At 46.7% G+C, this 10,762-nt stretch overlaps 1 protein-coding gene across 3 annotated transcripts in view; it reads left to right on the top strand.

The window, feature by feature from the left end:
* cep43 (centrosomal protein 43) overlaps positions 1 to 10,376 on the top strand; it is a 17,147-nt gene extending 6,771 nt beyond the window's left edge. The window contains exons 7-19 of one of the 3 annotated variants that reach the window (XM_073492588.1): positions 639 to 695; positions 792 to 862; positions 1,015 to 1,076; positions 1,357 to 1,418; positions 1,764 to 1,823; positions 2,658 to 2,711; positions 5,698 to 5,864; positions 8,187 to 8,255; positions 8,803 to 8,948; positions 9,031 to 9,105; positions 9,474 to 9,507; positions 10,054 to 10,141; positions 10,214 to 10,376. In XM_073492588.1, the coding sequence (XP_073348689.1) occupies positions 639 to 695; positions 792 to 862; positions 1,015 to 1,076; positions 1,357 to 1,418; positions 1,764 to 1,823; positions 2,658 to 2,711; positions 5,698 to 5,864; positions 8,187 to 8,255; positions 8,803 to 8,948; positions 9,031 to 9,105; positions 9,474 to 9,507; positions 10,054 to 10,141; positions 10,214 to 10,294 (1,026 nt within the window). In that variant the 3' untranslated portion in view covers positions 10,295 to 10,376. The remainder of the gene's footprint in view (positions 1 to 638; positions 696 to 791; positions 863 to 1,014; positions 1,077 to 1,356; positions 1,419 to 1,763; positions 1,824 to 2,657; positions 2,712 to 5,697; positions 5,865 to 8,186; positions 8,256 to 8,802; positions 8,949 to 9,030; positions 9,106 to 9,473; positions 9,508 to 10,053; positions 10,142 to 10,213) is intronic. The other 2 variants (XM_073492590.1, XM_073492589.1) reach the window with 2 other exon arrangements.
* Positions 10,377 to 10,762: the final 386 nt, after the last annotated feature.

Genomic DNA, 10,762 nt, shown 5'->3' with positions numbered 1-10,762 from the left:
CCGGTTCTTCCGTCCCTCTGCTCCGCATGAAGCTGCTCCTGATACTCACCAGCTGTTATCTGTACTGACAGAACAGGTTCAGCACAGAGCCACAGGGTGCAGACCAACACTGGGCCTCAGATACCTCTGAGGTGGTTCAGGTGCTGGTTTGGAGCCAGTGCCACTCTGGAACCAGATCTTTGCTCCGGGCCAGAAAACCTGGTTCCAGAGTGGCACCAACACTCTGCTGGTCTAGAACAAAGAACCGGTTACATCAGGGGCTGGAGGCTGTCGTGTCCAAGGACTAAAACTAAACCCACTCATGACCTCCATGTTTAAAAACCAGAGCCAGTGTAGCTTCTTCTGACTGGTCCACAGCAGAATCAGCTGAAGGTCCGGACTGTTTTCACTAATGGACTGGTCAGAGGACCAGACTGAAGAGTCCATGTCATCCTTGTTCCTGACTACAGGAGACATATACAGTGAAAACACGTGTTCACAAACCTGTTAGCACCGGACCAGAACCAGCACTAGCACCGGACCAGAACCAGCACTAGCACCGGACCAGAACCAGCACTAGCACCGGACAGACAGACAGACGTGTTGTTAAGTTCTGTCTGTGTGTTTGTTCTCTCTAATGAAATATCTTTGTGTCTCAGGAGCCGTCTCACGCACAGATCTCACACGCTCGCAAGAAATTTGACGTCTACGACAAGGTGAGCGCCCAGAACCTGAGTGTGATGTCATCAGTCAGCAGCCAATCACAGCCTGCGTTGTTGAGGTTGATTGTTGCTGTTTGTCTCCTCCTGCAGGATGACAGCGGCTCGATCCTCAGAGACGACCTGAAGAGAGTGTTCATGGACCTGTTCCCCGGGCTGAACAAGTGGGTCTGCACACACACACACACACACACACACACACACACACACACACACACACAGAGACAGACAGACAGACACACACACACACACACACACACACACACACACACACACACACAGATGTTTCAGGTCCAGTGTGACTTTGTGTTTGCAGGAACATGTTGGAGACGTTCATCAGTGACGAGCTCAGAGCTGCAGACAAGAGCTTCTCTAAAAGTACGAGTCGCCTCCTCTGTATCATGTGCACGGACAAAAGTATGTGGACAGCTGACTGGTGACGCCTGGTCCACAGTCGGTGTTGGACCGGGACCAGTCAAGTTCTTCCAGAGTGAACTGGAACGATTCTTCATGTTGAAACAACGAACAGACGGAAACAACACTGGAGTTGGTGCACGAGGGTGTCCACATACTTTTGGCCACTTAACGATGAAAGAAAACAATAATGACAGTAAAATATCAGCTGACTCTGTTGTTGTTTATTGTTTTGTTTCCATAGCGATAGACTTCCAGCTGTTTCTGGGATTTTACAAGCGTCTGTTCTCCGACTGCAGGAGTGTGGTGAGTCCTTCACTTTCTCCTCCAGGCTCAACTGTGACATCATCTCTTCTGATCACACATGAATCAAGTCGAGTTTCTAAAAACTCAAAACGTGAATGTTTCCTCTGTGACAGTAAACTGAACATCTTAACAACACAAACAAGCGATCGATTAATCCAGAACATGATCGATAATGAGATCATTGTTAGCTGCAGCTCTGTGTTCACATGCAGTCATGTTGGCATTGTAAACATGTTAGCATTGTGTGGTAGTTAGCATTCAGCTAAGTGCCACCGGTGTTGAGAGGTGAGGTGTTGTAATGAAAGAATCCCTGACAAAGTGTTTCCTGCTGTCGTCTGTGTTCAGGTGGTTCTGGACTCTGACGTGACTCCGCCTCAGAGGATCAGCTGTCCACCTGTCAGTAAGGTACGTCTGCTGTCACCTGCTGTCTGACAGTCCTGTGACGTCTTCTGGACTCTTGTGATCATTTTCAGAGTTAAATCCACTTTGTTTCAGTTTCTTCTGTTTTCTTGCCCAAAACCACAGAGCTGACATGAAGAGTTCAGTCACCCTGAATGTGTCAGTGTTCTCAGATACTGTAGAAGGTCTGTGACAGCAGCCATCATCTCCTCCATGATGATGAAAGTCAGATATCAGAACATTTCTGGAGCTTCACAGTAAAACAGAGTTGCAGCGTTCTGCTGAACAGCTGAAGCAGCTGGAGATGATTTAAACATCAGATGTCTCCATGCAGCTCGTCTGCTGTGATCACAGAGATCAACCTGATCTGAGGAGACCAGATTTAACCCTTTATTAACATGAAGTCTTCACTGGAGCTGCTGAGCTAACAGTGTTAGCATCAGGTAGTTCCGCTGAGCTAACAGTGTCAGTTAGCATGCACCGACCACACATTTTAAATCAAGTCTCCAGCTGCTTCAGCTGTTTAGCAGAATGCTGCAACTCCAGAAATGTTCTGTGGACTACGAGACTTCAGCTGACTTTATATCATCAGGAGGAGATGATGGCTGGACTTTGAGGTGAACTGTTCCTTTAAGACGTTATGATCAGAGTTTTGTATAATGTTGAGGTCGTGTCAGTCAGTTTTGTGAGTTGAAGTAATAACTCTCTCTGTCGTCTCTGGTTGAGCGTTCAGTCACAGAGTAGCGTTCAGAGTGCAGATGATGGGAGGTGTGTGGAGGTCTTCGACGTGGCCTCGGCTCTTGTTAGCAGGCTGATGTGTGGTGTCCCTGTCGTGCACAGATCCCCAGATATAAAGGGCAGAGTCACAGAGGACAGAGTCAGACAGCAGCAAAGGTAACGACATGCAGAGCAGCACTAAAGACACCAGCAGCAGCTTCATGCTAACACTCATCAGCTCCTCTGCTTACTAACCTGACGTCACTCTGCTGCTCCACCTGTTCACAGTTACATCACTGACTGTCTCACTGTGCTGAGCTGCTGCCAGAAGGTTCACTCACATGTTGTATTATAACAGGATCAATCTCACAGACGTCACTGATGACTTTCTGTTCTGTGGTCAGACGAGCGCTCCACTGACACCAGCACCGACAGCTGATCCATTAACCAGAGCAAGAGATAACATAACAAACTGATGAACAGACAGAAGTTTAAATAACAGAGGAAGTGTTGCTGAGAGACGTTCAGACGCTGTCACGACCTCAATGAGGCCGACTGTGGTGACACACACACACACACACACACACACACACAGATCTGCTGTAGACGCACTGACAGACTGTATGGCCGCAGGTGCGACTGAGCTCAGACAGGAAGTGATGTCATGACTTCATACAGTCCTCTGATAGGCGAGCAGGTGTTTCCACCCACAGGCAGAGGTGTCAAGTAACGAAGTACAAATACTTCATTACCTTACTTAAGTAGAAATTTTGGGTATCTATACTTTACTGGAGTAATTATTTTTTACTCTTACTTTTTACTTCTACTCCTTACATTTTAAAAATAGCCTTGTTACTCGTGAAATTTCGCTGCGCCTCTGATGCGCCTCCAGAGAGGCACAGTACTGGCGAACCGAACCAGTGTGAACGGATAAGCCGGGGGCGCGGAGTGGGGGTGTGTCGGTCTAATGGTGTTCACTGTCTGATAACTGTACAGATCCTTCACTCAACAAAATATAGATAATTGTCCCACAAAGCAACGTTACAGGACCAAACAACAGGAACGTAGTAACTGGTCGTGTCTTTGGCAACTTATATGAGGAAAAAAATACCAGCAGTTATTCGTGGAGAAGTGTCTGTCAGCCTGTCTGTCCGACCGACTCTTCGTCGCACTTTCCAGGATGTTTGATGGGTCAGGATCTCATCACAGCACATTATAACAGCATCATATGATTATAAACAGTCAGCGGGTACATGTGTAGATTAACAGGAGGACACCGGGAAACACTTTGAAAAAAACACACACGTCATCATCATCACGTACCGTCACGCCTCTTTTGGAGCCGCGGCGCCGGCTTTCTGTGTGAATTACACTCTTTCACACTCTTTTTTGGATGTACTATAAAAAAAACTGTTTTGTAATGTAACATTAACTTGATATTGGTATTAAAAAATGTTTTAATACATAATCCATGTCTTATTATAATTTAGGATGTTAAGGTATCAATCTGAAAGGTAAAACCACCAAATTTTACTCAGTGGCCTTGGTGCCCTGTCATGTGGCCTTGCCCCTAAAATGAGGACACCCTGTTGGTTTGTTCCGGTCCATCGACCCTGCACATCACACAACTCACATCGCAGACTTTCTGTATGTAGCCTAGTACAAAGATGTCCGGCAGAGACTGTGTCACAGATGTTAATGCTCAGTCGTACATATATGCTTCTTTAATGTATTTGCATTGTACTAAAACGCGTCCATTTTCAATGAGGCTGAGACAGGTCGCCTAGTGCATCCCACATTTTTCAACATTAATATTTTAATATAACATTATAGTCATTATGGCCTTTAGAAAATGTTTTTTGGGGAGGTGGGGTAGTGCACTATAGGCCCCTGTGGCGCGGCCTGAGCTTTTGTCCTTAATGGCATTTTTCCCCTTACATTACTTTTACTTTTATACTTTAAGTAGTTTTGAAACCAGTACTTTTACACTTTTACTTGAGTAAAAAGCTTGAGTTGATATTCAACTTCTACAGAAGTATGTTTAAACCCTAGTATCTGTACTTCTACCTGAGTAATGAATGTGAATACTTCCGACACCTCTGCCCACAGGCTCTCTGTGCCCTCGCTGCCAGTCAAAGTGGGTGTGACACAGATATCGAGGTCGCTCAGGTTGACTGTGTGAAACTGAAACGTTCTGATCCGCAGAACATCGACTGAGCCTCAGCGTGAACCTTCATCAGCTCTGTCACCAGAACTGAACTAACGTCTCGGCTCCTTCAGACTTTAATGAGTAAATCTGTCCAATCAGCAAACAGGAAGTCACTGTGGCATCACGAGCTCGTGTCACTTCCAGTATTTACAGTTAAAGATAAATTCTGTCTTCACACATGAGGAAATGTGTGTCAGCAGTACTGATCCAGCTATAATGAGAGGGAAGTATCTGCTTATGCTAAGCACGTGTCGACGTCCTCCATGTTAGCTCTTAAACCTACACAGGTCAGATAGTAGCATGCTAACGTTAGCTTTGTCAGTTAGCTACAGGACAGTTACAGCTGCAGTTAGTGGCTGTAAACGAACTGATCACTGTGTAACAACGAGTTCTTCATTTAATGATGAGAAAACAACAACATTAGCATGAGGCTAAGTTAGCTGCACAGCTGACTTCAGATCAGCTTCACAGTTTAATGTTGAACCAGCTCAGGATGAAGACGATGATCACACAGAGAGTCAGTGCAGATCAGTTCTGATCAGTTCTGATCAGTTCTGATCGGTGAAGCAGGTTACAGACCACAGTAAAGATTGATTGGTGGAATAAAAGTCAGTATTATAATAAAGACTCTCAGATATTCAGCACAGACGAACAGACAGCAGCTGACTGTTGGTGAGGCTGATGGAGGCTCTCATGGTTCCTGTCAGAGATCAGCTGTGGTCGTCAGAGATCAGCTGTGGTCGTCACAGATCAGCTGTGGTCGTGTTGATGTGTGTTGAACCGTCTGAACATCGTGCAGCTGAAGGCAGCGACTCATCAGCAGCTGACTCCATGTTTTCCTCTTTAATCTGTTATCATCACATTCTTAACAACAGTCTGGATGAGACCTTCTTCTCATCCCGGCGCTGGTCCAGTGTTCGAGCTGAAGCTGAAGCTGCTGTCTGTCATGTTCAGGACTCGGAGGGTAAAGGAGACATCCGGCAGCAGGTCTCCAGACGCAGCGAGGCGTCCGACAACAGGAGGGAGCGTCTGGACCTGGACCTGGACCTGGAGGACGACCCTGATGAAGGAGACTCATTCTTCGACGACCCGCTGCCCAAACCTCAGAAGACCTACGGCTGGTGAGGACACCTGACCTCTGACCTCTGACACACACCTGAGGAAACACTGTTTAATGAATGAATGCTGATAAACACTCACTGAGTGTGACATCACTGAGTGACGTCACTGAGTGTGACATCACTGAGTGACGTCACTGAGTGTGACATCACTGTGTAGGTGGAGTCAGTCTCACTACAACCGTCCGGACACATTTAACGTTCTGTCATTCAGCTGGATCGTCAGAGTCCAACACTGTCAGCACCAGCACAGCTGACACATGATCACATCTACATGTATGTAAATATATATTATTATATTAAACTTTATCTCCACATAAAAAACACAACGTAACTAATACGACACAATGAGAGGAGGGCAGCAGGCGGGTCGAACACCAGGAGGCCTGATATTAATATCAACCAGAACCAGTCTCGTGGATACAGAACTTTACTGTTCAGACTTGTGTTTGGTGTCAGTGAGTCCAGATGTTCTGTCGGTTTTCCGTCTCTCTGCCGTCTCTGAAGTTCTGTGTTTGGAGAAACGGACTCATCAGACAGAACCAACAGAGACAAACAGTGAGTACCATTAAAATCCTCCCTGACAAACTCAAACAGTCCGTTAACCATTGAAACAGATGTGAATCTCAAGCCAACATCTGGACCCTGGAGTGGTTCTCCTAAACATCACATCCACTGCTGTGAGCTGAGCCCTGAGCACACAGCCTCTTCAGATGGACACATGAGGTTCTGATGTCCTCAGGAAGGATGTGAGGCTCAGCTGACAGTAAATGGACTCATCATGGACAATAAAAGCTTTCCACTGCCTCCAAGTCAGAGTGCTTTTATTGTGACGTGCACACAGGAAGTAATGAGATTACATAGCCTCCCAGTACTGACAGCAGAACAGAGAGTAATGGATTATTCAGCGTGTCGTTATCACATCTCCAACAGATTCAATCAGTCGGCTTTAATCTCGTCCCGTTTGTCCCTTTCAGCTTGTCTTACCTGTGCAGGTGTCTCACACTGTCCTGTCACGCTCTTGTTTCTCTGTTGTACTTCCTGTTGTTGTCTCTTTATGTCCTGCCTGTTTCTCTACCTGTCCTCTCTACCTGTTCTCCCTGTCTTCGTCCTCCCTCCTCACCTTGCAGTGCCGTCCCTGACAGGGAGGAGTGTCTCTCTGGGCCGGTCTCGTCCCCCATGAGACGAGGCCAAAGCCTCAACGAGTGAGTGTGCACGCTCTGCGCTCAGCTACCGGCCGAGTCGAGGCTGAAACACTGAGATGTGATTGGTCGGTTCCGGTCGGAGGCCTCGTTCACACAGAGACGCGTCACTGAAGACGACGAGCTGCTGGCGGTTTCTGTCCCTCTTGTGACGACGTTGTTTCTCTGTGAACGAGTCCTGAGGCGGCGCTCACGTGTCACAGACTGACACTGTCCACTGAAAGTCCCTGAAAACACCAGTCAGTCCCTCAAACCGGGTCATTTATAGACCTCACAGAAACACTTGAAGTGGGCCTGCAGAACTAAATGACACCTGAACCACAGAAGCTGAGCTCTTCCTCTCTGATCCTCATTGGGAACAATTGAAAAAAGAAAGATCAAGTAAAGACATTTATTAAAACTTCTTCATATTTATAACTTGAGGCTGTTTTTCATTCAGCTCATCAGCAGCCACAGTCCTGCAGTGACTCTTTAAAGTAGTGGAAGCAGAAGAAATGTGTCTTAAATTGTACTTGAGTCAGTTTGTTCCAGATAAATGAAGTCACAGTGGATAAGAACTGATGATAAGTGGATCAGCTGAAGGCAGAACCGGGTCACACTGCTCACAGCTGACTCTGCTCATGTGAGCGCCGCCTGACGAGCGTTTGTGTTGACTTTCCAGCATGTGTCAGTGTGTCTGGACAGGAAGAAACCAGGAGGAGGAGTCACAGTCATAATCCACTGTCATGTGTGATGTCATCAGCTCATGTGTGATGTCATCATCAGGCTGATGCTGTGATGTCATCAGCTCCAGTTTAGTTTGAACTCCATCAGACATTTTCTGCATGAGTGTCCTGAACTGGTGTCTTTGTGAGACCAGCTGAAAGTGAGGACGGACTATGTCTCATCGTCTCGCCTTTGTTTCCTCTCTCCTCCCCCCTCCCTCCTCTCTCCTCCCTCCTCCCTCCTCTCTCCTCCCCCCTCCCTTCTCTCCTCTCTCTCCTCTCTCCTCTCTCCTCCCTCCTCTCTCCTCTCTCCTCTCTCCTCTCTCCTCTCTCCTCTCTCCTCTCTCCTCCCTCCTCCCTCCTCTCTCCTCTCTCCTCCCTCCTCTCTCCTCCCTCCTCTCTCCTCTCTCTGGTCTCAGCTTGTCTGTCCTGGCTGCTGACTCAGACGATGATCGTCTCTCTGAACACAGTCAGACCTCAGAGCTCAGGTGAGCTACAGGTGTTCCTCCTCCTCCCTCCTCCCTCCTCTCTGAGCTCAGGTGAGCTACAGGTGTTCCTCCTCCTCCTGTTGAATCACTGAAGGCTGCTTGTTTATTTGAACTAGTTGCACAGACGGCAGCAGAAAGTCCTGCTGTGGTTGTTTGTCAAACATCTGTTGATCTTCACTGATCCAGATCCGACAGTGTAACAATAGAAATGTTTCAGTCAGTTCAGAAGTCAAAATAAGTTATTGCCCAAATAATCAGAAGCTAGGAAGTGTTACCTGGTGTCTCCTCAGGTAAAAGGACCAACACACTGTGTGAGGTGAAAGGAACAGGTGTATACAGGTGTGTAACAACAGGAGGTTAGTTAATGTGGTGTGTCAGCAGGTGGAGCTGCAGCAGACACGCAGCTCGTCAGATTGATGATTCACATCAGAGCTTCACTGATCCATGGAAACATGACGCTTCCTGTAGTTCAGACATGTTCTGCTCAAACTCTGCAGTGAATTAATGAAGCTGAAGCTCAGCTGACTGTGTGCTGTTTGTATCCCAGGAAGGTGGAGGAGTCCAGGCCCAGAGAGAGTCCAGCAGGGTCCCTGTCTGACACTCAGAGACCAGGAGGAGCAGGAGGAGCAGGAGGAGGAGGAGGAGGAGGAGGAGGAGGAAGCAGTGCCTCAGAGCAGAGCCACAGCAGGAACGGTCAGAGTTCAACCAACAACAATGTTTTCAAACTTCACATCCATCAGAAGTTGTTGAACGAAAGTGTTTTTTCTTCCTGCAGGAGCGTCGAACTCCAGAGAGAGAAGCTTCAGAGACCTGAAGGTCCTGAACGATAAAACTGGATCTCTGCATTTAGGTACGAATCAAACGGGTCTGTGGAACCATGACAGCACACTGGTGCTCTGTAACACGGCCCGGTTCAGGCTGATACAATCTGTATTTTACTTTGTTTTTTAAAAGGTGGTCAAAAGCAAAATGTTACAGTCCAGCTGAAGCAGGTCTGAACTCCAGAAACTAGAAGCATCTTTTTAAAAAGAGACAACAGGAGGAACATTAAACACAACACTGATGTTTGAGACTTCCTCTGGGACATGTGAACATCGTCTGCATACAGTTTAATAATCTGTCTGGAGTTTCTTCTGTTGTTTGTGTTTGTTGCTCTGATCATTTTGTTTGAAGAAACTAAAATATAAACTGTTAAAACTCATGAACTTTGTTCCACAGATGATGATGTTGAATACGACGATGACTTCAACAGGTAAGAATGATGAAGCCTTCTTTACTTCTTTATGTCTTTACTTCTTTACGTCTTTTAGGGATGTGCGATGTGACGATATTAGATCGTGAAGGCTCAGAATGTGTAGACGATCTGCCAGAGTGCAGAGATCGTGGGATCGTCTGGGGCACGTTCTATAAATTGCAGTTCTATGCTGATGCACCAAACGTATTACGTCGTCAACCTGACCGACCAATCACAGCGAATTACGGGCAGTGACGCGCTTTCTTACCCGCCTCCTTGTTTATGTGTGTAGCGGTAGCCGCATGGAGAGCCATGGCTGAAAGCCAAACGGAGGAGACAAACAAAAAAAACCAAAAAAACAACGTTTCACCATCTCTCATCTCTGCCAGTTAGCCCCTCCACCTGCTGCCTCTCGCACACACACACACACACACACACACACACACACACATTAGTTCTTTACGTCTTTTTCTTTTCTTTTTCTTATTTAGTTCTTACGTCTTTAGTTCTTTACTTCTTTACGTCTGACAGTAAATCAGTCTGAACTCATGTGTTCTGTTCCAGTCACCGGTCCGATCTGTCTAAGAGTGAGCTCAGCATCGGGGAGGAGATCGAGGAGGTTTCCATCGAGGGTCCGGAGCACAGCGACAAGGTGATGAGGCACTCGGAGAGTTAAACGTAGCGTATTGTCTCTTTAAATGCTGACGTGTGTCCTCTGCTGCAGTTTGATGACATCACTCAGGACCTGAGCGTCTCTCAGCTCAGTCACAGCCACGGAGCCGACTACATGGAGGACGTGGCCTGAACCTTCCCATCATGCACCTCTTTGTATCGCCAATATTTAAGTCTGTACAGTTTCAACGAGTCAATAAATTGATTTGTATTGATTAGTTGTTATTTATGTGTTTTATCAGATAACAATAAAACAGCCTGGTTACAAACCGTACTGATGAGTCAATAACAGACAGAGAAGTGAATGATGACAGAACCAAGACAAACAGGATCAGAACACAGACGCTGGTGTTCTGTTCCTCTGCTGACCCACTTCATGTTCCAGTCAGTTGACTTCTTACACTTAGCAGCTCTTCACTTTAACATTTTATTTACACACTTTAAAGTCCTGAAGTTCTGCTGGCTGAGTGAAGTTCTGCTGCCCAGGTGAAGTTCTGCTGTCTGAGTGAAGTTCTGCTGCCCAGGTGAAGTTCTGTCTGAGTGAAGTTCTGCTGTCTGAGTGAAGTCGGAGTAGAACTTCCTGTTTGTCATCCACTGAACA

Source organism: Pagrus major, chromosome 22, assembly GCF_040436345.1.
Source record: "Pagrus major chromosome 22, Pma_NU_1.0".
Taxonomy (NCBI): Eukaryota; Metazoa; Chordata; class Actinopteri; order Spariformes; family Sparidae; genus Pagrus; species Pagrus major.
Note: the sequence above shows the minus strand (reverse complement) of the source record. Positions and strands in the feature narration are given on the sequence as shown.